At 53.4% G+C, this 26,762-nt stretch overlaps 1 protein-coding gene across 9 annotated transcripts in view; it reads left to right on the plus strand.

The window, feature by feature from the left end:
• The window catches only part of ANKRD27 (ankyrin repeat domain 27), a 53,451-nt gene that overhangs the window by 21,282 nt on the left and 5,407 nt on the right, over positions 1-26,762 (plus strand). For all 9 annotated transcript variants that reach the window (XM_072782689.1, XM_072782649.1, XM_072782660.1 and 6 more), the window contains 18 exons: positions 52-105; positions 221-286; positions 374-450; positions 1,469-1,590; positions 2,971-3,049; positions 3,557-3,689; positions 8,730-8,822; positions 9,593-9,720; positions 10,539-10,621; positions 11,007-11,122; positions 11,944-12,036; positions 14,188-14,385; positions 15,573-15,632; positions 15,728-15,847; positions 16,731-16,775; positions 19,610-19,732; positions 25,160-25,357; positions 26,325-26,444. In XM_072782689.1, the coding sequence (XP_072638790.1) occupies positions 52-105; positions 221-286; positions 374-450; positions 1,469-1,590; positions 2,971-3,049; positions 3,557-3,689; positions 8,730-8,822; positions 9,593-9,720; positions 10,539-10,621; positions 11,007-11,122; positions 11,944-12,036; positions 14,188-14,385; positions 15,573-15,632; positions 15,728-15,847; positions 16,731-16,775; positions 19,610-19,732; positions 25,160-25,357; positions 26,325-26,444 (1,908 nt within the window). The remainder of the gene's footprint in view (positions 1-51; positions 106-220; positions 287-373; positions 451-1,468; positions 1,591-2,970; positions 3,050-3,556; positions 3,690-8,729; positions 8,823-9,592; positions 9,721-10,538; positions 10,622-11,006; positions 11,123-11,943; positions 12,037-14,187; positions 14,386-15,572; positions 15,633-15,727; positions 15,848-16,730; positions 16,776-19,609; positions 19,733-25,159; positions 25,358-26,324; positions 26,445-26,762) is intronic.

Consider the following 26,762-nt stretch of genomic DNA (forward strand, 5'->3'; position numbering starts at 1 on the left):
TTTGCCCACATGCCAGTGCCAGCTCCTTAACGGTACCTTCTTGTCCTCCAGAAAATGCTTGCCAAGCAGGAGGCCCAGATGAATCTGCTGAAGCAGGCCGTGGAGGTAAGAGGGCAGGGCAGTGAGGGGAGAGAAGGCAGCGGTGCCGGGGCGGTGGGAGGAACCTCTCCCTGTCACCTCTGTGCACCTGGAACGGGGGATCTGTTCGTTGATTCCACAGATGTATGTCCAGCATGATATTTATGATCTGATCTTTAAGTACGTGGGGACCATGGAGGCGAGCGAGGTAGGTCCTAAATCACCATCAGCCTCGTTGGGAGCCTCATTCTAAGCTTTTCGAGAAACCTGAAGCTCTGTTAACATGTGTCGCTAGGATGCTGCCTTTAACAAAATCACAAGAAGCCTTCAAGATCTTCAGCAGAAAGACATTGGTGTGAAACCCGAGTGCAGGTAAGATTTGTGCTGCAGCGGCTTGGCGTCCTCAGAGGCTGGGGCTGCTCCTTCTGGAAACAGGGCTCTCAGCGGCAGGGACTGCACACAGACTTAGTTCATACTGAAGACCGGTGTGGTGACTTGTGACCAGAGACCAAGGACTGAGGTTGGCAGACGACTGTTCTGTGGCTGTCACCCTCCTGCACCTGCTGCCAGCATGTCAGCTGGGTGGGAGCTCCAGGGGAGGGGTCTTGCATAGCTGGTCCCTCGACAGGCACGCCGCTTGCTCGTCCAAGTGGGTCCTGCATGCAGACATCACTCCTCACCTGGAGTGATGGAGGCCTCCCGGAGAGGGACCTGCTTTTTTTTTTTTAATATATATTTTTTAAATTTATTTATTCATGAGAGAGAGAGAGAGAGAGAGGCAGAGGGAGAAGCAGGGTCCATGCAGGGAGCCCAATGCGGGACTCAATCTCAGGACTCCAGGACCACGCCCTGGGCCGAAGGCAGGCACTAAACCACTGAGCCACCCAGGGATCCCCCAGGGACCTGCTTTTGAATTAATTTATGTTTCTTTAGGCTCTAAAAATGTCTTAAGTGTTTATGTTTAAACTATTAATGCCTCTGAGCTCTCTTACTCGGGGGCTAAGGATTTTTTTCCCCCTAATTTTTTGGTGCAGCTGCAATACCATTTTGCATCATAAATGGAACATTCAAAGGGGTTGAGTTTTGCCATTGATTTGGTTCAGGTTGCTTCTTGAGTTTTTTTTAGGGAGGTGGAGAGTGGGAGAAGCAGGCTCCCTGCTGAGCAAGGAGCCCCATGCAGGCTCAGTCCCAGAACTCTGGGATCATGACCTGAGCCAAAGGCAGATGCCTAACTGACTGAGCCACCCGGGTGCCCCTGCTTTTGAGTTTCTATTTTTGTTTCTTACAGTTTGTCGTAAGGAGTGTTAATCTGCGGTATGCTATTAGATCAGGGGAGGAGGGACCTCACGCTGTGTGGTCTTAAGTTGTCACTTTCCAAATTATTTTACAGCTTCAACATACCTCGTGCAAAGAGAGAGCTGGCTCAGCTGAACAAATGCACCTCACCACAGCAGAAGTTGATTTGTTTGCGAAAGGTGGTGCAGCTCATCACACAGTCCCCCAGCCAGAGAGGTTTGTGCTCAGGGAAGGGCCCCAATGGTGGCGTAGACGCCTACGTCTGGATGCAAAAGTCTGTTAAGGAGCAGTTTGTGTTAAAGGATCACACAGATGGGGTGATGTGCCGCAGAGCATCCCAGCTTGAACGCCCCGGAGTCGGCTCTGATGCGTGGGTGCCTAGTAATAGCAGTGAGGGGGTAGGCCAGGCACCGTAAGGGTAAGAGAACAGTGGCCTCAGAAGTGAGCCGGGCTTCCCTTACCTGCATGGGCACCACACGGCCGATCTATAAACCCAAACCCAGGCGGCATAGGTTCTTTGAGAACCTGACTTTTCAGTAGCTTCAGGTTCACACGGTGACACTGTCCGCTCAGGTCTGAACTTGCCAAGATACAACAGTGTGTGTGATTGACTTTAAAGCTCCCGGTGTGTGTTCTGTTGAAGCTGTCATGCTGCCAGGGTGTGGGCGGGTGGCCCCATCAGGACATTCACTGCCATTTGTTTAGCCCAGCGCCAAGTTGCCCACAGCTTCCGCAGCCGTGTTCCAGGCTGAAGATGGTTGGTTGATAAAATTCTTTTGGCTAAAATTATAAAAACCTTTAATCTTAAAAAATGATGCAAGCTGGTGATGGTACATGCGGGTTCCACTGGTCGTTAGACCCTTCTTCCTAATCTTGTGTGTGTTTAAAACTTTCCATTGTAAGAAGTAAAGCAAAATAAGCTAAGAAAAAAGTCAAGGGGAGTCAGACCTGTGTGCGCAGATAGGGGGTGATCGTCACAGTGCGTTAAGTGAAACGAAAGGGAGTGTATATGTACACCTCTAGCGGCATTCCAGGAAAAGGGGGTGGCTACGTATCCATGTGCCCGGTGGTGAGTTCCTGGACTTCTCTGGAAGGTTAGGTGGGAAGTAACAGCAGTAGCCCCTGGGGGACGGTTGGACAGCGGGGATGGGAGAGAAGTCCCGGTTTGTTCCTTTGTGCTATTTGAATTATTAGACATGTGAATAGATCCCTTAAAATATCAAGGTGAAAAAAATGAGAACGAGCTAGATGTGAGCATCAGATTCTTGCAGTGTATAAAACGGAAATGATCTCAGGAGGAAGGAGGCTTTTCGCGGTGACTCTGGCACACCTTTGCCTCGTGTCCACCATTACTGCCTTGAACGGTCCTAGAAGGTGGCGAGGGGTAGTCCGCTTGGGATTTCCTTCTCTTGCGCATGTTTTGAGAATGGTAGGCATTCGTTTTCCCCACAAATGTTCAGGATACTGTAAAGGAAGTTGTGCAGGGGAACTCCTCCCGGATGCGTCGTCTTACTGGATTGTGGTTGGATGGTGGTGGGGAGCTGATACACCTGTTGGTCTCACGATGACTTGGAACATGTGTTTCCCCCCCTACAGTTAACTTGGAGACCATGTGTGCTGATGATCTGCTGTCGGTCCTGTTGTATTTGCTTGTGAAAACAGATATCCCTAATTGGTAATATTTTCTGTTAAAATACTTTTTCAAACTGGCAGCATTGTACCGGGGTGGTTTCAGTATAACTCCAGGAAATCGAGCGCCCCTTAGGAGTTCATTGTGGTGTCGGCCGTGCCTTCGTCCTGCAGAGGATGGCGGTCATTCCATCTACAGATGGGGAAACTGAGGCCCAGAGAGCTTATGTCTCTTGTTCTGGAACATGCAGCTAGTCAGTGACTGAGCGGGAAGCTGACTCCAGTTCTGTTTGACTCCAAAGCCCATCCTCTCCTGACAGGAACCTCTGGTTCACTTTACAATAATCAGCTTTTTAAAAACTAGTATGCTCCAGGAGAGGACCCGGTAGTTTTACTTACTTTCCTAATTGCACATGCTCTAGAGGTTAAGGGGGTAGCAGTCACAGCTCCCTGGAGCTAAGCAGCGCCTGTCACTCACGCCAGTGGTGCTGTTTCTGGAGAAGTGTTGTTAATTGGCTACACAACAGTGAAACTTTTTTCTTCCTTTTGTTAGGATGGCAAATTTGAGTTATATCAAGAACTTCAGATTTAGCAGCTCAGCAAAAGATGAATTGGGATATTGTCTGACCTCGATTGAGGCTGCGATTGAATATATTCGGCAAGGAAGCCTCTCCGTGAAGCCACCCGTAAGATCCCTCCTGCCCTGGCCTTTCTTTGTGGGCGTCAGGGCATGTTTGGTAGAGTTCTGAGGTTGGTGGGAGGGGAGAGGGTCTTTTTTTTTTTTTTAAGATTTTATTTATTTATTTTGAGAGAGAATGAGCACGAGTGGGGCAGGGGGTGGGTGGTCATGGACAGAGGGAGACGGAGAGGGAGAGGCAGGCTCCCTGCTGAGTGGAGAACCCGATGCTGGACTTGATTCCAGGACTCTGGGATCATGACCTGAGCTGAAGGCAGATGCTTAACCAACTGAGCCACTCGGGTGCCCCAGGGGAGGGGGATTCTTAGATGGTCTCCCAGGAACGGGGCCTCTGGCCTCTGCCACCTAAGGGCTGGGCGGCTTCGCAGACACCCAGCAGACTGAAACGCTGAGCACCCAGTTGGTTGTGAAAGTTGGCAGGACATGACCGGGAGTCGCACACTTAAAATCCTGCTTCTTTAGTCCTCGCCATTCTCAAAAGCACACAGGCAGAAGGGGCGAGCTAGAAACCCTCAGCGTGGATGTCTAGGCAAGAGATGAGATCATTAATATGTGCAGTTTTGGGACTCACTGGCCTTATTGCGATTTTCTTGGCGAGCTCTGCTGAGGGGAGGTGATTGTATTCTATGTGAAGCTGAGAATCTTAAACCAAGACTGCATGGCTGGCCGATTTCACCAGGTGGCAAAATGTGACAGTACGCACAGAAATCACAAAGCTGAGATTAATAAGATGAAGAGATTACTGTATTAACAAGCCTGAGGATTGAACATTCACTTGATCTTAATTTTCTGCTGATGTTAGAATCTCCGAAAGTAATGATAAGTTAAAGTATCTGGAAAAAACCACAGGCCAGGGATCCCTGGGTGGCGCAGCGGTTTAGCGCCTGCCTTTGGCCCAGGGCGCGATCCTGGAGACCCGGGATCGAATCCCACGTCGGGCTCCCGGTGCATGGAGCCTGCTTCTCCCTCTGCCTGTGTCTCTGCCTCTCTCTCTCTCTCTCTCTCTCTCACTGTGTGCCTATCATAAATAAATAAAATTAAAAACAAAACAAAACAAAACAAAACCACAGGCCTGTCCAGACAGGTGCGCTTGGGTGAAAGCAGTTCCCCTGAATTCAGTCATGGTGACAGTGTTATGTGCTTTCCCGTCTTTTTCCCACCTGGGTCTACGTCACATAATTTAAATTATGTTGTATATAGCGTTTTATATTATTTTCCCCCAAAAGAATAGGGGGTTGGTTTTTTTCTTCTTCTGATTGGGAGACTAGCGTTTGCAATATACTGTTGACCCTTGAACAACATGGGGGCTGACCCTGCACGTCGTTGAAAATCTGCATGTAACTTGTGACTCCCCCAAAACTTAACTACTAGGAGCCTCCTGGTGACCAGAAGCCTTACTGATAATATTAACAGTTGATTAGCACCTATTTCGTAGGTTATATGTATCATATACCGTATTCTTACAATAAAGTCAGCTGGAGAAAAAACATCATTAAGAAAATCAGAAGAGAACACATGTTTAGACACGTTTGTACTGTGTCTGTCGCCGTGTAAGTGGACCCGTGCAGGTCACACCTGTGTCATTCAAGGGCCAGCTGCCTCCTGTTACGGTGAAGACAGCAGATACCTCTCACGAACTCACTAGCTGGGGATGACTTGTTAAGTGTCTTGGTAGGTCTTTTTTCTGTGCCTATACAAGTGTTTTTTTTTTTTTTTAATAAAGAAGTTTTATTTATTTTAGAGAGACAAGAGAGTGTGCGTGCATGAACGGGGGCAGGAGCAGAGGGAGAGGGAGAGGGAAAGAATCTCAAGCAGACCCCATGCTGAGCACGGAGCCTGATGCCGGGCTGGACTCTGGGCTTGATCCCATGACCCCAAGATCATGACCTGAGCCAAAACCAAGAGTTGGGTGCCCCACCCACTGAGCCACCCAGGCACCACTGTACAATTGTGTGTGTGTGTGTGTGTTTTTTAAAAGATTGTACTCATTTGTTCATGAGAGAGAGGCAGAGACACAGGCAGAGGGAGAAGCAGACTCCCCTGCAGGGAGCCCAATGTGGGACTCGATCCTGGGACCCCAGGATCACGCCCTGGGCTGAAGGCAGACGCTCAACTGCTGAGGTTGCCCCTACAATTGTATTTTTTTAAAATTTGAGATTATGCTCCTCTTGTTGGCATGTAGGCTGATGGTCAGAATCGCCTGATGCCTCCTGATGGGGCTGGGGGTGTCCCTTGTCACCTGGAGGGAGGCTCTTCAGCCTCCTTGCTGCCCCAATAACCTCACAGTGGCCACCCCACTTGCTTACTTACTGTGGCATGTGGGCAGGAAGGCCAACATCTGAAGCCTTTGACTGGAGTGTGAGGAAGTGGCTGACCACACGGCACCAGTCGGCTTCCCACACCCACCTGGACTTCAGACGACATCCCAAGAGGGGTTGGGGGAGTTGTTTTGTTTTTTTTCTTTTTGACTTATTTATTTCTAAAGATTTTATTTTTTTAAGATTTATTTATTTATGAATGAGAGACAGAGAGAGAGAGGCAGAGACACAGGCAGGGGGAGAAGCAGGCTCCATGCAGGGAGCCTGACGTGGGACTCGATCCCGGGTCTCCAGGATCACACCCTGGGCAGAAGGCGGTGCTAAACTGCTGAGCCACCAGGGCTGCCCTAAAGATTTTTATTTGTTTGTTTGTTTGTTTATGACACAGAGAGAGAGAGAGGGGGGCAGAGACACAGGCAGAGGGAGAAGCAGGCTCCATGCAGGGAGCCTGACGTGGGTCTCGATCTCGGGACCCCAGGATCATGCCCTGGGCCAAAGGCAGGCACTAAACCGCTGAGCCATCCAGGGATCCCCAAGATTTTATTTTTAAGTAACCTCTACACCCACTGTGGGGCTTGAACTCACAGCCCGAGATCAGGAGTCACGTGCTCCACCCACAGAGCAGCCGGGTGGCCCCCGCGTGTGCTGGCTTGAGCCCGGCCTTTGGTTGTAGTGTGCACAGCCCGTGGGCAGGGTGGGGACCCAGCCCCGTGCACCCTTCGTGTCTGAGCTGTCTGCCCCTGGCCTTGGTCCTGCCTTCTGGATGCGGGTGGTGGGTCCCGGCAGATGTTGGGAGGAGCTGTGCCTCCTCCCTCCAGCTGGCCGTGCAGCCCGCCCCTGGGTCTCGAGTGGGTCAGGCCTGACGGAACAGGTGTGGCGGCCTCCTTGTCTTTTGTGATTCCAGCACTGAGATGCCACCTTGGCACTGCATCAGCCTTAGCTGCCGACTGGCTTCTGTCAGCGCAGTTGTGTCTAGGACTGTGAGGCCACTGCTATGTGTCGGTGCCCTTTCCTGGGGAAGGAGCTCAAATGTGTATCTGCATGGCAGGTGAGGTTTCTGGAAAGTGTTAGGACTAAATATTAGTAAGTCAAATTTTGTTTTCCTGTTGCCTCTTTATATACTGTGATAGTTTCACAGAAATTTCCCCCCACGAAATAATTGTACCTAAGGTGACCGTATATATGTTCTTTAAGCATAAAGACTTAAAAGTCTCATAAATAAGGGCCCTTGGGTGGCTCAGTGGTTTAGCACCTGCCTTCAGCTCAGGGCATGATCCTGGGGTCCCAGGATCAAGTCCCGCGTCGGGCTTCCTGCAGGGAGCCTGCTTCTCCCTCTGCCTGGGTCTCTGCCTCTTTCTGTGTGTCTCTCATGAATAAATAAATAAAATCTTAAAAAAGAAAGTCTCGTAGGTAAAGACCAGCTTTTTGAAAATGAGCATTTTTGGGATGACTCTAGTTTAACCTTTGTTGACCAAAAACCGGGAGAATCCTGAAAGAATTGGTCGCTTCTCTGTTCCAGCTTTGCAGGCTTCTGGTCTTTGTCACTTTACTGGGTTTCTAATAAACCCCCAAATGGATCCGAGCTGGTATGCTGTCTCTTGTGGTAGGTCGCTTCTCCTTGAGGATTCAGGCCCCGAGGATCTGCCTCTCGTCATCGCTGCCCTTCGTCTAGTTACCCGGAGTGGAGGAAGGGACCCCCAATTTACCTGAGCAACGATGTCTTTGATGTTTCTCTGACCCTCAGCTGCTTGGCTAGAAATCACTGAATAGAACAAGTTGTTAGAGCTTTCCGTAGCACGTGGCAGCTGGGAGCAAAGCAGCTCTCATGCTAGGGGGTTGGCGCGGGTCCGTGAGCCTAACCCTCTGAGGGCAGCTGTGGGGGCCTGAGAGAGGACCCCAGGAACGGGCCATCCCCTCGGTGCCACCGGGCTCTGAGGCAGAGCCTGAAGGCCCGTAGACAGCCTCATCCCGTACTGTTGTCAGGGCTCGGTGGGTTCTGGCAGCAGCTGGCTGGGGGAGATGCTTCACATCCCACCGAGACTTTCTTGAGGACATTAATTTGTCCTTGGTCAAGCTGCAGGTGCTCCAGTGAGCACCGAAACGTCTCCCTAGGCAATATTTCATAAAGGAAGGATGTGGTTTTAGATTTTTGTATCTAAGTAGACATTACCTGTGATGCAAAGACCTCAATCTATTATTTGAGGTGGACCCCGGCGTATTGTAGGATTTGGGAACAGTGGCCATGCTCGTCTGCTATTTTGGTAGATATGTTCAGAAAGCAAGACTCCTCTCTCCTGCTGGTTGACACTGGGAAATCTAGAACCACTTGTTGGATGGTTTTCCTCTCTGTGCCCAGAGAAAGTGGCAGGGCACCGGGCTGTGCGGGCGTTAGGATAGCGGCTTGAGGCCAGGAGGCGGCCAGGGCAAAATCCAGGCTTCCCTCCGGAGGAGGGTGGTGCGTACGTGCTACATTCCACACGTGTGTGCACATAGGCGTGTGCCCGCACACCCCCGGGCCCCAGGCCCCCTGGCAGCCACCGCTGCCCTTCTCCCAGCCCGATGAGGATCTGCTCTCCGGCTCGGGGAGGGAGGCGCCGCCGATCCCGTTCTGTGCACAAGAAGCGAGGCCTGGTCCCGGGTTCCCCACCGAAGGATCTGCTCTAACATCTTGTGCCACGTTGATGAAACAGGTGATTGGGTGTTTCCTGCAGGAGTCGGAGGGGTTTGGTGACAGACTGTTCCTGAAGCAGAGAATGAGCTTACTGTCTCAGATGACTTCAACTCCCATTGATTGTCTGTTTAAGGTAAGACACCAGGAAGTCCTTGGGGGCGCAGGTCGGCGGGGGGGGGTGGGGGGTCACCCAGCCTTCCACATCTCCGGAGTCTCTACTGAATCCGTCAGGGCAGTCTGCTCGGTTAAACACTGACGAAGTTCATTTCGTGCTCACAGCGGGTGGTAGGGATGCTGCGCGTCGATGCTGCCCCTCCCCCCCGGGTGTGCCTCCCATAGCAGGGGGTTCATGGAGCACCCAGGGAGCCTCCCAGGGGCAGTGTGCTCCCAGGACATCTCACTGCCCGAGGGGAGCAGATCCAGGAATCACGGGGGTGAGCCCGGCTCTGCAGCTTGTTCGCTGACGGATCTCTTGCTAAGGCAGCCGTTCCCTTTCCCTGCAAACCAGGGCTCTGTTCGGGTGCAGGGAGCAGGAGCGAGGTGTGGTCCAGGGAGGAGTGTGCATCCCACTGGGTTCAGGAGGCACGGTCCTCCCCCACCTCTGTGTTGAGAATATCGTCACGCTGTTGTTTTAAGCTACGGAAGGTCTATAACATTTCCAAAAATAAGGACAGTACAGATGCACCCCCGGGGCCATCTGCGTGGCCATCTCCGTCCGAGTCCGTCTCCACTCCCACCCACTTTCCCCATCCGCCCAGACTATTTTGAAACACATCCCAGAGAGCAAGTCATGTCATCCATCCGTACATAGATACGGGTTTCTGTAAGGACACTCCAGAAGCTCACGCCGTAAGAAGAGAGAGATTCCTCAACGTCGTTAGTATTTTTTATGTCACTTTATAGCACATCGCGTCAGGTAACCAGAAAGAAGTGGAAAGACTCCTGAGCCAAGATGACCAGGATAAAGATGCCGTCCAAAGGATGTGTCACCCTCTGTGCTTCTGTGACGACTGTGAGAAACTTGTCTCTGGGTAAGAGCGTCCCCGTGCAGACTCCGTGTGCTGGGAGGCGGGAGGTGCGGGCCTGGGCAGAGCTTCTCCCCTCGTTTGTTGTGAGATTTTTTTTTTTGAAGATTTTATTTATTTACTCATGAGAGACACAGAGAAGCAGAGACACAGGCAGAGGGAGAAGCAGGCTCCATGCAGGGAGCCCCCCACGTGGGACTCGATCGCCCTGGGCCGAAGGTGGCACTAAACTGCTGAGCCACCCAGGGGTCCCCGCATTGTGCGATTTTGCATACCGACCTTACCCTCGCCGCACTTAGTGGCACGCCGCTGGGCTGGATGCCAGAGTAGGCGGCTACAGGGCCTGCCATCCCCAGAAAGTAGATTTTAGGGGGAGGAATGTCAGCCTCTCCCAGTAACCTTTGGGGTTTCCTAACCCTTGTTGGCTGTTTCCCTGGGTATCGAAGCCTAGAGGGGTGGGTGGGGGAGGGATGTCACGTGCAGGAGACCCTGCAGGGGCTGGGTGATCTCTGGACCCGCCATCTGTCTGCTAGCCCCAGGACTCTGGCATGTGCGGCCTGGCAGGGAGAGGCTTATCCTTGCCATTCCTAGGGTGTGTTTCTGGGGGCGGGGGGGTTGGGTTCCATATCTTCTATTTCTCCTCTTTTTTTTAAGAAAGCGAGAAAGCGCAGTAAGGGCAGGGAGGGGCAGAGGGAGAATCTGAAGCAGGCTCCATGCCCAGCGCTGAGCCCTACGCAGGGCTCGATCTCATGACCTGAGCCAAAATCCAGAGTCGGGCGCCCAACCATCTGAACACCCAGGCACCCCTCTTCTCCCTCTTTTAGGAGGCTGAACGATCCCTCCATTGTCACTCCATTTTCCAGAGATGACAGGGGTCACACACCGCTCCATGTGGCCGCCCTCTGTGGTATGTGGGCTTGGGGTGCCCTGTGGTTGGGCTCCTGACGGGGGGCCCAGCAGAGGCCTGACTGACCGGGGGCGGCGGAGTCGGGGCAGAAGGGCCGTGTCATGGGCCACCCCCAGGGGCTTTGCTGTTCCCATCAGTGAACTGGTGAACCATGGAGTCTTCCGTGGACACCTAAGACTCTTGCGCTGCCTTCTGTGGCTGAGAGCGGGACCAGAGCCGAGCCCCCTCCGGGCCGCCCAGAGTGGCCTCTGTACCTCTCAGGCAGAAAAACCCCTCCGGGCATGCGTCCTGCCAGGGCAATAAGGACAAAATGACAGGCCGTGCTGAGTAGGGCTTGGGGAGCCCCTGTGCTTCCTGCTGTGTGGTGAGCCCCTCTGTTCCGCAGGGCAGGCATCCCTCATTGACTTCCTGGTTTCCAGAGGCGCGGGGGTAAATGCCACGGACTACCACGGGTCGGCCCCCCTTCACCTCGCCTGCCAGAAGGGCTATCAGAGCGTCACGGTGAGCCCGGCTCCGCTGCAGCCTCGCGCGGGGTGGGGGGGTGCGTGTCTGAGCCCCTGGCACCTTCCGTGGGCCCCCTGGACCCAGACCACTCACTGGCACTTCGGGGATGGAGGGTGGGGCTGCAGGCCTCCTTCTGCAATCTGGGGGGTTTCTGGGGGAAGGAGGAGAGTGAGGATGGGATTGTAAGGGGAGCGCAGGTGCGTAGGGTTGCAGGGAGGATGCACGAGCTCCTCCTGCTGATCCCTCCCCTGTGCCCTCCCACTGTGAGTCCTCCCCCCAGCTATACTCTGAGCCCTCCCCCTGTGCCCTCCCCCCAAACCCTCCCCTTGTGCCCTCCCCACCAAACCCTCCCCCTGTGCCCTCCCCCCCGTGCCCGCCCCCAGCCATCCCCCCAGACCTCCCCACAAGCCCTTCCCCCAGCTATCCTCTATACCCTACCCCCGCACCCTCCCCCAGCCATCCCCCCGAGCCCTCCCCCAAGCCCTCCCCCTGTGCCCTCCCCACTGAACCCTCCCCCCAAGCCCTCCTCAGCCCTCCCCCCAAGCCCTCCTCTCCTCCTGCACCCTCCTCCCCTGAGCCCTCCCCCGCACCATCACCCCAGCCCTCCCCCGAGCCATCCTCCCTATGCCCTCCCCCACACCCTCCCCCTTGCGCCCTCCCCCTGCACCATCCCCCCCAGCCATCCTCCCTGTGCCCTTTTGAGCCCTCCACCCTGGAGCCCTCCCCGCTGAGCCCTCTTCTGCGCTCTCCCCCTGTGCCCTCCCCCCTGCACCCTCCCGGGGGTGCACATCTGCTCACCTGTCCCCTCCTCACCACAGCTGCTGCTGCTGCACTACAAAGCCAGCCCCGAGGTGCAAGACAACAACGGCAACACACCTCTCCACCTGGCCTGCGCCTACGGGCACGAAGATGTAAGTGGTGCTTCCCATCCCCATCCCCGTCCCTGTCCCCATTCCCAGGGTGCCTCATCTTCCCATTTCTCAGTCGTGGAGACACAGGCCTTTCTGATTGGCCTCCCGGCGTGCTTTCTTTTCATGGTGACTGGAACATTTGGTGTGTCATTTCTTTTTAATTAAAAAAACCTTAAATTTATTGCAGATGCTCTCCTGAAATAACAGATACCTAAACTTCGATTGCCCGTTAGCATATCCTGAAATTAAAGTTATTTTCATTCATCCCTGCCGCCATCTGGTTCTTACCTTTGTTCATACTCAGTTTTTAGATTTTACATTTTTGTAGTAACAGCGACAATTGTACCGTTTCCGTTTCTGCCCCACGTTGAACTGCGTGTCTGTGTTACTTTGTCGTAAGCGCTCTCTCTGCATCTTCCCTGTGTGATTGATGTGGAAAGATGAGATCGTACCCTACCCACCTTTTTATTTTTTAAGCAGAATACTTATTTTGAAACAATTGTAGGTTCATCTGCAGTTGTAAGGCTTAACAGAAGGAGACCCCTTGTACCCTTTACTCCGTTTTCCCCACTGATACCTTCTTATAAATGTGTGGCATATTATTGCTCTACTTATCTTCCTGCAACTTACCTTCTTAACACCACATCCTGGAAACCCTGGAGGCCAGGGAGTGTAGCCCCCGCCCGTACTGTAGTCACCACACAGTGATCTGTTGTGTGTTGTGTCCCTAAGACCACCCCTTGGCTCAGCGCTTTGCTGGGACGACCGATAGGACTCAGCGTATGGTCACCCAGCTATGACCGATTGTAGCCGAAGGACACAAAGCACAGACACCAAGTTGAGGAAAGGTGCACGGATGGAGTCTGGAGGAAACCAGGTGCGAGCTTCAAAGCGTCCCCTCCCCAGGGAGCGTACGTCCTTAGTTCATCCAGCAGGGAGTTGTGACAACAGATCCGGAGGCTTGTCCACCAGGAGAGCTCCGGAGGGACTCAGGGCCCAAGATGTTTGTGGGAAGCTGGTCACCTAAATACCCTGTGCCTGGCACATACCCAAATTCCAGAGTCCTAGAAGGAAAGCAGGTGTTCCGCAGAAACCACATTGTCCCACAATTGATTGATCGATGGATTTAATGTTGAACCATTCTTGAAATTTAAATTCAATCATTAGTTTCAGATGAAGAGGTCGGTGGTTCCTCAGTTGCACGTAACACCCAGGGCTCATTACACCACGTGGCTCCCTAACGCTCATCACCCAGTTAGCCCCCCACCCCTCCCCTCCAGCGACCCTCCGTTTGTTCCCTAGAGTTAAGAGTCTTATGGTTTGTCTCCCTTTCTGATTTCGTCTTGTTTTACTTTTTCCTCTTCCCCTGTGCTCCTCTGTTTTGTCTCTTAAATTCCGCATGTGAGTGAGATCACATGGTAATTGTCCTTCTCTGATTGACTTGTTTCACTTAGCATAACACCCTCCAGTTCCATCCACATTGTTGCAAATGGCAAGATTTCATTTTTTTTTGATGGCTGAGTAATACTCCATGGTATATTTATACCACATCTTCGTTATCCCTTCACCTGCCGATGGACATCTGGGCTTTTTGCACAGTTTGGCTGTTGTGGACGTGACTGCTGTGAACACTGGGGTGCAGGTGCCCCTTCGGATCTCTGTAGTTGTCTCTTTGGGGCAGATACCTAGTACTGCAATTCCTGGGTTGTAGGGTGGCTCTGGTTTCAACTTGGTGAGGAGCCTCCATACTGTTTTCCCGTGTGGCTGCGCCAGCGTGCATACCCACCAGCAGTGTAAGATTTAGACACCGTGTCCTCAAGTCCGAGCTCCTGAGGAACATTTCAAGTCGGGGGCCAAGCTTGCAGTGGGCCTTTCAGGGGACAATGGTTTCCCGCCTGCTGCGGCCACCCCATTCTGCATGCGGGTGCGTCCCAGTTTGTTCAGCCTTTTCTTACTCACTGGCAGTTGGGTTCTTTCAAAAAAGTGATGTGTCCTGCTGAGGTGACCTTGAGGCCTCTCTCTTCCTGCACGTTTGCTTGGTGACTGGACCGTGGATGGAAGCAGGGCGTGGACTGCGGCTGTGGGGGTCCACAGACATTGTGCGAGGCCTGGCGTGTGACTTAATGGTGGTATTCCCCATTTTCTTTGCAGTGTGTGAAGGCTCTGGTCTACTATGACGTGCAGTCGTGCAGACTGGATATCGGTAACGAGAAAGGAGACACCCCACTGCACATAGCTGCACGGTGGGGCTACCAAGGCATCATAGAGACGTTACTGCAAAACGGAGCGTCCACCGAGATCCAGAACAGGCTGAAAGAAACACCCCTCAACTGTGCACTAAACTCAAAGGTAGCTTTTTTCATCTCGGAGCATCAATTTGATTCAAAAAAAAAAAAAAATGTCCAGAGATGAGGTCTTGGCCGTACAAACTGCATTAGTGCCTCAGGACCGAACTTGGCCTGCACCCTCTCTGCTGCGTTTGGGACCTGCTTGTTAATGGATTTTACTTATTTATATGATTTCCAACTTTACTGGCAGTTGTTCTCAGTCATGTTCAAAGAGCTGCTCGCAGCAGAGTTTTCCCCGGCCTCCGAGTGCTGCGGGATTGTGAGCAGACGGATTGTGAGCAGAGGGTGACAGGACAGCGGCTGTGGCTGAGAGACGCAGGGACACGGCGTGGGCCGTGGAGGCAGCAGGTGTCTGAGCTCTGCCTTCCTGTTTCTTCCTCCTCGGCTCCTAAACGCCTTATCCAATCCTCTCCTGGCCGGTTCTGAGCATCACTGGGTTCAGTTTCTTCACAGATGACCTGTGAACGAACCAGTCCTTTCCCGTTGGTAGTTCTGGGAAACGCTCGGAGTCTGGCAGCGTGCGGTGAAGGAGCTCAGCCGTGGGCGGGTGGGGAGCGACGGGGCGCTTCGGTGGCCGCCTCGCCGCGGGTCGCCAGGCCTTTCCCTTGGCACAGGCTCTGCTTTCCGCCTCGTGACGTTTGACCGGCTGCTTTCACAGCTTCCGTCTCTCCCACGGGGTTCTTTCAGGGCGTTCGTAGGAGAACAGTTCCTACGAACGTGAGAACATCACCTTCTAGGAGAACAGTTTTTGCTTTTTAACCACTTTATTGAGGTACGGTTGACACACAAAAAGCTGAACTTGTTTAACGTGTACAACTCAGGCTGGAGAGGCAAGTAGACACGTGTGAGACCGGCCCCGTCACCCACGCCACGGACGCGCCCCTCACCTCCCCAGGTCTCCTCCCGCCCTCTTTCTGTGTCCCGAGTGCGGTTGTAGGCCGTGTGTCTCATGAGAACACGACCTGAGATCTGCAGCAGCAGGTTCCGGAGGGTTAAGTCCCTGCTGCTCACCCCAGGGAGGGTGACCCTGGGGGAGCCCCGCCTGGTGGGAACGTGGTTTCTCGGCCTCTCCAAGGGCGCGGTGGGGCTGTGTGACCTCCTGAGGAGAGGGGCAGCAGCCGGGCGTGGGGGACGCTACTTGGGTAACTTCCCTCGTTAGGGATCTCTCACGCCCCCTTCTTGTCCCAGATTCTGTCAATAATGGAAGCCCATCACCTGCCCTTGGAAAGGAGGCGGAAGTCTTCAGAGGTGAGTGGGCAGGGCTGGCCTCGGGGGTCCTCTCTGAGACCGGGCCTGCTCTCTGGCCCTCACGAGGCCCTTCCCTGTCGGGCCCCCGGCCACAGGTCCCCGTGCAGCCCCCTCAGCGCCCCGCGGATTCCATCAGCCAGGCCTCCTCCACCTCCAGCTTCTCCTCCGTGTTGGCGAGCTCCAGGCAGGAGGAGCCCAAGAAGGACTACAGAGAGGTGAGGCGCCCAGGTGGGAGGGCGCTGCGGCCCGGAGGGGACCCCGCCAGTACTTGTCACCCTGCTGCCTGCGTGGTCGGCTCCTGGAGCAGCTCTTGACTTTGGGGATACTGGGTGTGCGTGTGAGGGAGTGGCGGAGGGAGAGAGGACGGCGTCTTCCAGGACAAGTCTAAGTAAGGTCACCCGTAGGCCCACAGATTTAAGATCATATATAAACTACAGTATCTTCCCGCACGTCCTGCCCCGTAAGCATCCCCGTCCACCTGACGGGTCATTCCTGATTTCGTACCGACACGTCGTGTCTTGTAACGTGATTTGCAGCCTGTTAGGGTTTTTTCCCTCCATTTAACTCATCTGAGAGCTTGTCCAGCGTCAGCGCACAGAGCAGACCCTCCCACGGACGTGCCACGACTCCTCTGTGTGCTTCCCTGTGGGCGGGGAGTATCCGCGGAGGCCAGTGACCTGCTCTGGGAGGGCCCCATAAGCTTAGCCTGATGCAAAAGCACAGCAAAGTAGGCCGAGAGACACGTTCCAAAGTCTGGGAGAGCCCTGGCGTCGTTCCTGGCAGGAATGTGCCCCGTGGTGCGCCCTCCGCTGTGGGATGACGGGGGCTGAGCATGTGGTTCCACAGGGCGGCTGGCCCCTAGCAGGCACTTGTACTTTGTTCGCAGTGGCCAGGTCACCAGCTGCTGGTTTCATGGACCTCGGGTGGTACCGGGTTCGGTGCACGCTAGGGCTCTCCTGGACGGCCTCCACGGCCTGGCCGGGCGATCCCAGGGGTGGCTGGAGAGACGCCGAGGGGAGCTTCTGGGTGGTCGGATGCTGTTATTTCTATTATTGCTCTATTATTGAAGTCGTTTCTTAACGTTCTCTTTCCTTTAAGGTAGAAAAACTTTTAAGAGCGGTTGCTGACGGGGATCTAGAAATGGTGAGTTTTTGGAAGCGCGTCTAAAAACGCTTCCTCTTGGTTGAAAAGAGCTGAGCCTGTGTTTCTTGTCTCCAGCTCAGTCAGGAGCTGTGTTCTGTTCACCTCGCGCGGGAGGGCGGCATGTAGCGACTACGTGGCAGTCACGTAGGGGCAGGCGGACATAAACAGCTACGCAGGGAGCCTTTCCCACGTTCCTGTCCAGGAGGGGGTGTGGTGTTGGCCAGCCCTGCCGAGTGCGGGCCACAGAGTGTGCGCTCAGCCCAGGTGCTGGCTGCGAGCACGATGCACAGGCAGGGCCAGTGGGGAGGAGGGTGGCGGGCTGGGATGGGGGCCGGGGCCGGGGTCGGGGTCAGGGGTGGCCACTGGCTGTGAGCACGATGCACAAGCAGTGCCAGAGGGGAGGAGGGTGGTGGGCTGGGGTTGGGGTCGGGGCCGGGATTGGGGTCAGGGTCGGGGTAGGGATCGGGGGTGGCCACTGGCTGCGAGCGTGATGCACAGGCAGGCCTGGTGTGGAGGAGGGTGATGGGTTGGGGTCGGGGTCAGGGGTGGCCACTGGCTGTGAGCGTGATGCACAGGCAGGGCTGGTGGGGAGGAGGGTGGCGGGTTGGGCTTGGAGCCGGGGTCAGGGCCGGGGTTGGGGTCAGGGTCGGGGTCGGGACCGGGGTCGGGGTCAGGGTCGGGGGTGGCCACTGGCTGTGAGCGCGATGCGCAGGCAGGGCTGGTGGGGAGGAGGGTGATGGGTTGGGGTCGGGGTCAGGGGTGGCCACTGGCTGTGAGCGTGATGCACAGGCAGGGCTGGTGGGGAGGAGGGTGGCGGGTTGGGGTTGGAGTCAGGGTCAGGGCCGGGGTTGGGGTCGGGGTCGGGGTTGGGACCGGGGTCGGGGTCAGGGTCGGGGGTGGCCACTGGCTGTGAGCGCGATGCGCAGGCAGGGCTGGTGGGGAGGAGGGTGGTGGGCCGGGGTTAGGGTCAGGGCCGGGGTTGGGGTCAGGGTCAGGGGTGGTCACTGGCTGTGAGCACGATGCACAGGCAGGGCTGGAGGGGAGGAAGGTGGTGGGTCGGGGTTGGGGTCAGGGCTGGGGTTGGGGTTGGGGTTAGGGTGGGGGTGGCCGCTGGCTGCGAGCATGATGCACAGGCAGGGCCGGTGGAGAGGAGGGTGGCAGGCTGGGGCTAGGGTCGGGGGGCTGGGGTCGGGGCTGGGGCCGGGGGTGGCCAGAGTCCAGAGGCGCTGGTGTGGCCCGGTGGACGTTGCTGTGGTGTCTGGGCAGGAGGCCGAAGTCTGAGGCTTGGGACTCCGAGGAGTCACGGTCGGGGGTCCTGACGAGGTGGCTGCTCTGGGTTGGCGAGGGGAGGTGACCGTCCCAGCCCCCGCTGCAGGTGACAGGGATGATCCGAGGAGGCCACTGGAGAGTGGAGACGGCCTTTGTGGATTCCCTGGGCCGCTGCCCCCGCCTGCCCTCGGCTTCCTGAAAGGCTCTCGCTCCGTCTCCAGCCTGGGAGGAGGAGGAAATTGGGTGCCTGTGGGGCGAGGGGCTCGCAGTCAGTCCTCTGACGAGAGCTTGGCAGTGCCCTGTGGTTCAGGGATGCCTGTTCCTGATGGTCCAGCATGAGGGGGTGCGTAGAAGTTACTGGGGTCCTTGTACAACCAGCTCGGGGCGCTCACGATCTGACCGTGGTCACTGACGTGCCAGCTTTTATCCAGAGGCCACGGTCAGGGCAGCGGCTGACGCATGGTCCCTCCGGGGGTGGGACGTGGGGTCCGCATCTGTACCTGTCCTCTCATGAGACTGGCCCTCGGGGACCCTGGCGGCCTTTGGGGGCAGCAGAGTGCGAATTCTTCAGGCCCTGACATCAGAATGAGCACGCAGAGTGTGACGGGGCTGCTCCCTGAGTGCCGCTGGCTGAGCCACGGTGGGGCCTGTGCGGGGCAGGGACTGGGACTGTCCCCGTGTCCTGACACACCCGCTCCTCTTCCTTCTGTGCCTGGGTGAGGGCTGAGGCAGCGGCAGACTGCCCAGCGCCCCGGGGTCACCACCCAAACCGATCCCCGCCCCGGGCACCTGCCCCTCTGCTCCCCCCAGTTCTTGGTCCCCGGCCCTGTCCGTTCCAGCCTGAGGGGTGTCTGCTGTCAGGGTGCGGAAGGGACCTGGAGGAGAGGGGGTCGGGGCGACGGGGGCTCCATGGAAGCCCTGCCCCTCCCTGCACGCACACGCTGGCCGTCTCCGTGCTCTCCAGCAGGCCTGGAAACGTGTTAATACTGTTTCCCATGGTCAAATTTGATGTCCCAGAGACTAGTTTTCACTGGAACATACATGGGACCTTTTGGCAGTCCCCTGTCCCTCCCGGGTGGCGTCGACTAATCCCCCGTCCCTCCCGGGTGGCGTCGAATAGTCCCCCGTCCCTCCTGGGTGGCATCAGGCACTCCCTCGTGCTCTCCTGGGTGGCGTCAAACAGTCCCCCGTCCCTCCCGGGTGGCATCAGGCAGCCTGCAGGGCGGTTCTGGCACCACTGCCCGGTCGTGTGGCCGCAGCCACCTTGTTGAGCCCCCGAGCACGGCCTTGCCCGGGCTGTTGAAGGTGTGCAGCCAGGTGATACGGCCGAGGTGGCCGCTGCTTGCCCCAGGACGAGGGTGAGCACAGCACCGCTCTGAAGAACGGAGTGTCCAGCCCAGGCTCTAGAAGGGTCGCTGAGGTCTGTGCGTCACCCGGAGGAGGGCTGAGCGGGGGTCGGGAAGCCAGGTCCTGGCCTGGGAGCAGGTGCGTGTGGGGCACCTGCTGCAGCTCGTACAGGATGAAGGAGTTTTATGTTCCCCTTTCTCCTTCCTGCGTGACCCCAGGTGCGTTACCTTTTGGAGTGGACCGAGGAGGACCTGGATGAATTGGAGGACGCCGCCGCTGTGGGTGATGTCGACTTCTGTCACCCCCTGTGCCAGTGTCCGAGATGCGCTCCGGCTCAGAAGGTTTGGTCGGCTCCTGTCGGCGCGGCCAGGGGCGGGGCGGGAGGCAGAGGGCTCTCCCCCCAGGAAGGCCGCCTGCTTCTCAGCCAGCGCGTTACTGAGCGGCTGCCTGTTGCTGTCCCCCCGAGAGGAGGGGACGGGGAGTTGTTCAGCTCAGGAGAGAAGCTGGGACTAGAGCGGCTCTGGGTGCCACCCGCACCCGTGCTCCATCTGCGTTGCAGCCGCTCCCTGGGCCCGTGGGTCACAGGCGAGCGTTTGTGCCTGAGGGTGTTTGTCCACACGCCTGCCAGGCCTCTGCGGAAGCTGCTGCGGGATCCACTGGCCACTGTCTTTGCTCACGTTGCTACGCCTTCTGCGGGGGGACCCTCCCCCCAAACGCAGAGGGTCCCACTCCCTCTACTCAGGCTACCCCGGTGGTAAGGGGTCGTCAGGCCACAGGACGGTATCCCAGTCGGGATACTGACACAGAAACAATCCATACGTCTTATCCACATTTCTTTGGTTTTCCTTGTGCCCACATGTGTCTGCACAGGTGCTTACTTTTATCACAGGCATAGCTTGGTGCACCCACCGCTGCGCTGGAGGTACCGACCAGCTCCCTCACCACGGCAAGAACCACTCGTGCTGCCCTTCCCCCATGCACCTGTCTCCCTGCCACCCCCCAACCTGCGTTGGTTCTTCTTCTTTTTTTTTTTTTAATAAATTTATCACCCAGTGCTCATCCCGTCAAGTGCCCCCCTCAGTGCCCGTCACCCAGTCACCCCCACCCCCCACCCTCCTCCCCTTCCACCACCCCTAGTTCGTTTCCCAGAGTTAGGAGTCTTCATGTTCTGTCTCCCTTTCTGATATTTCCCACACATTTCTTCTCCTTTCCCTTCTATTCCCTTTCACTATTATTTATATTCTCAAATGAATGAGAACATATAATGTTTGTCCTTCTCTGATTGACTTATTTCACTCAGCATAATACCCTCCAGTTCCATCCACGTCGAAGCAAATGGTGGGTATTTGTCATTTCTAATGGCTGAGGAATATTACATTGTATACATAGACCACAGCTTCTTTATCCACTCATCTTTCGATGGACACGGAGGCTCCTTCCACAGTTTGGCTATTGTGGACATTGCTGCTATAAACATCGGGGTGCAGGTGTCCCGGCATTTCATTGCATCTGTATCTTTGGGGTAAATCCCCAACAGTGCAATTGCTGGGTCATAGGGCAGGTCTATTTTTAACCCTTTGAGGAACCTCCACACAGTTTTCCAGAGTGGCTGCACCAGGTCACATTCCCACCAACAGTGTAAGAGGGTTCCCTTTTCTCCACATCCTCTCCAACATTTGGGGTTTTCTGCCTTGTGAATTTTCCCCATTCTCACTGGGGTGAGGTGGTATCTCTTTGTGGTTTTGATTTGTATTTCCCTGACGGCAAGTGATATGGAGCATTTTCTCATGTGCGTGTTGGCCATGTCTATGTCTTCCTCTGTGAGATTTCTATTCATGTCTTTTGCCCATTTCATGATTGGATTCTTCGTTTCTTTGGTGTTGAGTTTAATAAATTCTTCATAGATCTTGGAAACTAGCCCTTTATCTGATACGTCACTTGCAGATATTTTCTCCCATTCTGTAGGTTGTCTTTTACCTAGATAACCGTCAAATCACCTTGCATTGGTTCTTGTGCGAGCTGTGAGATTAGGTTGGGGTTCATTTTGTTTGCCAGTGGATGTCTCCCTATTGCACACCACCTGTTGAAAGGACCATCCTTCCTGCATTGTTTTGCTCTTCCTATTCATTTGCTAGTGTATGGTGTGGGTCCCCCTCCAGGTTCTGCCTCTGTCCCACACACGGATCTATGTGTCTGTCCTTCCACCAGTCCCACACTGTCTTGATTACTGTAGCTATATGAAGCCTTTGGATGGGGCAGAGTGATTCTTCCTAACTTGCTCTTCTTTGCCAGAATTTTAGTTATTTTACGGCCTGTGCCTTTCCTTGTACATTTTTTAAAAGACAGATTGATTGATTGATTCATTCATTCATTCATGAGAGACACAGAGGCAGAGACACAGGCAGAGGGAGAAGCAGGCTCCCTGCAGGGAGCCTGATGAGGGACTCGATCCCAGGACTCCAGGATCATACCCTGAGCTGAAGGCAGACGCTCAACTGCTGAGCCACACAGGCGTCTCTCCATATACATTTTAGAATAAGTTTGTTTATGTCTACCGAAAATCTTGTTAAGATTTCGGTCAGAATTGCATTAAAATCATAGATCAAACTGGGGGAGAAGTGACATCTTTACTGAGTCGAGCCTTCATGAACATGGTATATCTCTCAAATATTTAGTCTGTCTTTTAATGTCTTCGTCATTTTGTGATTTTTAGCATACAGATCCTGTCCATGTTTTCATAAGTGTATACTTATTTCATTTTCTTTCGAGAAATAGTAGATGGCAGCGTGCAGTGTAGTATGCCCTTGTGTGCTAACTACTCGATGTGTGTGTCCCACACTGAGAAAATTAATTTGTCTGCAAAACAGGTATAGTGGTGTCATCATTCATTTTACAAGATAATATACTGCCTTATCGTGACAAGCTTCACTGTGGGTTATTCTAACCCAGTAATGTTGAAGTGAGTAAAACGTTCATTCACATGCAGCTTTTCAGCTCACTCCAGGGTCATGTGTACACTGGGGATGTGCAGCTTTTGTTCTGTCCTCATGCTGCAGGGTGGGCTCAGCCCAAAGAATGGTTTTTCCTACGCAGACTGCTATGTAGGGATTAGAAAGGCAGGTGATGTTTCAAAGGATACGATGTGAAGTGATCGGACTTGGGGCCCCAGCAGTGACTGTTGTTTGGCCAGAGGCAGTTAGTGTGTCTGTCACTGTTCTCATCATTGTCCTCGGCTTTTCCCCCGCCTCATGGTTCACTCATTGTAACAAGAAACTGGATTACATGTTAAAATAACTGCTGGATTTATTGGATACAATCTTAGTTCTCTGCTTTTTTATTTTTTTTTTAAAGATTTTATCTATTTATCCATGAGAGACACAGAGAGAGAGGCAGAGACCCAGGCAGAGGGAGAAGCAGGCTCCATGCAGGGAGCCCAATGTGGGACGATCCCAGGACTATAGGATCACACCCTGGGCCAAAGGCAGGCGCTAAACCACTGAGCCACCCAGGCTGCCCTCTCTGCTTTTTTTTAAAACCTCTTTTTCTGGTTTTGAAATTTCTCAAAAAGACATAAAAAAAAATTTATGTGGAAATTGCTTCACATCTGTGATTTAGCTAACCACCCCCTGGCCTCACCTTCTTCTAGCTCACTGGTGTGTTTAGAGTGTTTATTTTGTTTTGTTTTTAAAGAATTTATTTATTCACAAGAGAGACCAAGAGAAAGAGACACACAGAGAGAGACAGAGAGGCAGATGCAGAGAGAGAGGCAGACTCCCTGCTGAGGGACTTGATCCCAGGATCCTGGGATCATACCCTGAGCCAAAGGCAGACGCTTAACTGAGCCACCCAGGCACCTCTAGGGTGTTTGTTTTAAAAAACCCTTGTTGAGGGACGCCTAGGGGCTCAGTGGTTGAGCATCTGCCTTCAGCTCAGGTCATGACCCGGGGTTCTGGGATCAAGTCCTGCATCGGGCTCCCCGCATGGAGCCTGCTTTTCCCTCTGCCTGTGTCTCTGCCTCTCTCTCTCTCTCATTAATAAATCAATAAAATATTTGAAACAAACCCTTACGTAGAATTTGCACCCAGTAAAGTGTACCCGTGTGCAGTGTACAGTGTGATGAGTTTCTGCAGATGTGTAAAGCCATGAAGCCGTCACCACAGCCCCAATCCAGAACACTCCATCACTTCTGAGGGTTTTCTTGGGCTGCTTTGAAGTTTTGCTCCCCTCATCCCTCCCCGCCCCAGGCAACCCCTGGTCTGCTCTCTGTCATTGCAGACTTGCTGGCATCTTCCAGAACTTCATGTGAATGGAAACTAGACAGTACATACTCTTTTGAGTCTGGCTTCCTTCCCTCGGCAGAACGTTTTGAGATCCACGCCGGGTCGCCTGCCCTTCCTTCTTATTGCTGTCTTTTGTTCAATACACTATAATTTATCTAATAACCTGTTGATGAACATTTCAGTACTTTCCTGTTTGGGGTTTTGTGAAGAAAGCTAGTGTGAGCATTTGTAAACACATTTTTATATAAATGTATGTTTACTTGGGTAAATACCTCGGGGCGTAATTAAGTGCTGGATTGTGCAGTAAGTGTGTGTGTCACTTGATAAGAAGCTTCCAGTTTTCCAGGGTGATTTTCCATTTTCCATTCCTGCCACCAGTGTGAGAGTTCTAGTTGCTCCACATCCTTGTGACTGTTCAACGTTAGCCATTCCTATCCGTGTGCAGTTTCATTGCATTTCTTTTCTCCCTACTTCTTCATCTCTTTGTTCTTTATTTTGTGGGGTATGATTTACAAGCAGCAAAATTCACCCTTTTAATTAGCATGTTTTTTTCGCCAAGAGAACCTTTTTAATCATCAGAAAGTGAGCTGGATAACCAAAGTTTTCATCCTGGCCAGGACACCGACATAGTAATTTTATTATCGAAATGTGGGATTCAGTATTGCGATTTAATGTTTGTTTTCACTTGTATGGCTAATAAATGTTTCGTTTGTCCTTTTAATTGCTGATTGTTCTTCTGTTGGCATGACTGATTTTAAAACCATTGTGAATCCACAGACTATCTCCCCAATATAAACGTGTATCTTTCTTCTTTCCAAATCTTTTGCCTTCTTTTACAAATTCATATCGTCTAATTGAGTTATAAGAATCTCTTGTTGTTATTAAATTCTGGTTGGTACATGCCACACACTCTCTCCCACTCTGTGACTTGCCTTTTCGTTGTCTTGATTGTGTCTTTCAAAGAATAACCATATAAAATTTGCATTAAGTCTAGTTTATCAAACTGTTCCTTTATGGCTTTTGCTTTTCTGTGTCTCATCTAAGAAATCTTTACTTATCACAGCATTGCCAAGATTTTCTTGTGTACTCACTCCAAGAACTTTATAGCTGCAGCTGTCAACGTTTAGGTCTGTGATGAATTTTTAATTGTTGTGTGCGGTGAGCTAAGGGTTGATGTGCAGTTTTTCCATATGTGGATATCTTGTTGTTCGGACACCATTTGTTGAGCAGACTTTCTGTTTCCCATTGAATTGCTTTGGCATAAAGAGGGCATCATTCCAGGGGGCTTGCTCTTGGAGGTGCACGTAATCTTTGGTATACCTTACCTTTCTCGAGATGTAGGAATTCACCTGTGGGCAACCCGATTCTGGGTCCCACCGTGACCCTAAATTTTGCACAGGGGCTGCAGGGGACAGATGGCTTTAATTCCTTCAGCCCAGTGTCTTAAATACTAATGACATTTCTGTCTCCATCTTCTGCATTTGCTAGAAGCTGGCAAAGATTCCTGCCAGCGGGCTTGGTGTAAATGTGACCAACCAGGACGGCACCTCCCCGCTGCATGTTGCTGCCCTGCACGGTCGGGCGGACCTCATCCCCCTCCTGTTGAAACACGGTGCCAATGCCGGTGCCAGAAACGTAAACCAAGCTGTCCCGCTCCACCTGGCCTGCCAGAAGGGCCACTTTCAGGTATGGGTTCTGTCTCCTGGGCAGAGGGCTTTGGGTTAGAACTATGCTTGGTGGGAATGCTGCAGAGGCAGAGGGGGTGTTGGCCCAGAGGACAGACACATTTCCTTCCTCCCGGCACTGAGATTCTGTGCTGCACATGGCAGAACTGCTCCATACCGGCACACAGACCTCTGGAGCTTCTGGGGGTGGGCTTTCCCCCTCCCTTCCCCGCCCCCCACCTCACGGCCATTCACTTCTCGGTGGCACAGAGGCCATCATTCTGTTTCTGACCCCAACAGGAGCTGTCTCTGGTGCTTGGGTGTTGGTCATCGAGGGCTCTACCTACAGCCTTGCACCTTTCATCCCAAGCCCTTGGCCTTTGTCCGACACTTTAGTACTTTATAGAGAATGGCCCTATGGAGGGGGTGCAAGAGAGAATTGTGAAGTGATAGAGTTTTTCAAAGTCCTAGATTTCTTTTTGAAAATTACCAACTTAAAAAATTTTTTCCCTCACTAGCTCTACCATAAGCTTTTAAAAGACAAGAACCAGGGGTGCCTGGCTGGCTCAGTTGGTTAGATCATGTGACACTTATCTCAGGGTCGTGAATTCAAGCCCCATGTTGGGTGTGGTGCTTCCTTAAAAAATAAAAGACAGGAACCAAATCAGGTCTTCCATCTTTCTTGTAACAGCTCGCATAGCACTTCAAACATCAGTTATCCCATCTGTAGAACTAGAGTAATAATTCCAGCCCTCCAGAGGGCAGGTCACATGACATGGACAAAAAAAATTGCACTAGCACGTTGCCTGGTGGAGGAGACCCTCACCAAATGTCCGTTGCGCCCCACTTCACTTGGTCTGTGTTCTCCTGAGTCAGGCGTGTCTAAAGAGCCTCCCAAATAAACTTAGGGGAAAGTCGTAAGGATGTCAAGTTAAAGAATTTCTTCTATAACTTTAATTAAAGTTGAAAATTTGTCTTCTCTGGGCTAGGTGGTGAGGTGTCTGTTGGATTCTAAAGCAAAACCCAATAAAAAGGATATAAGTGGAAACACACCCCTCATTTACGCCTGTTCCAACGGCTACCACGAAGTTGCAGCATTGCTGTTACAGGTAAGGGCCCCCCAGCCCTGGAGCTGCTGATACTCGTCAGTAGTGGGGTCCTCATTGTTTTCTGGCATTCCTTTTGTTTTTGTTTTTGCTTTTGCTTTTGTTTTGAGAGAGAGAGGGAGCAGCATGTGCTAGCCGGGGGTGGGGAGGAAGGAACAGAGGGAGAAGGACACAGAGAATCTAGAGCAGGCTGCATGCCCAGCACAGAGCCTGACACGGGGCTCGATCTCACCTCCCTAAGATCATGATCTGAGCCAAAATCAAGAGTTGCACGCTTAACCGACTGAGCCACCCAAGCGCCCCTCTTGGCATTCCTTTTGA

The sequence above is a fragment of the Canis lupus genome, chromosome 1 (assembly GCF_048164855.1).
Source record: "Canis lupus baileyi chromosome 1, mCanLup2.hap1, whole genome shotgun sequence".
Lineage (NCBI taxonomy): Eukaryota > Metazoa > Chordata > Mammalia > Carnivora > Canidae > Canis > Canis lupus.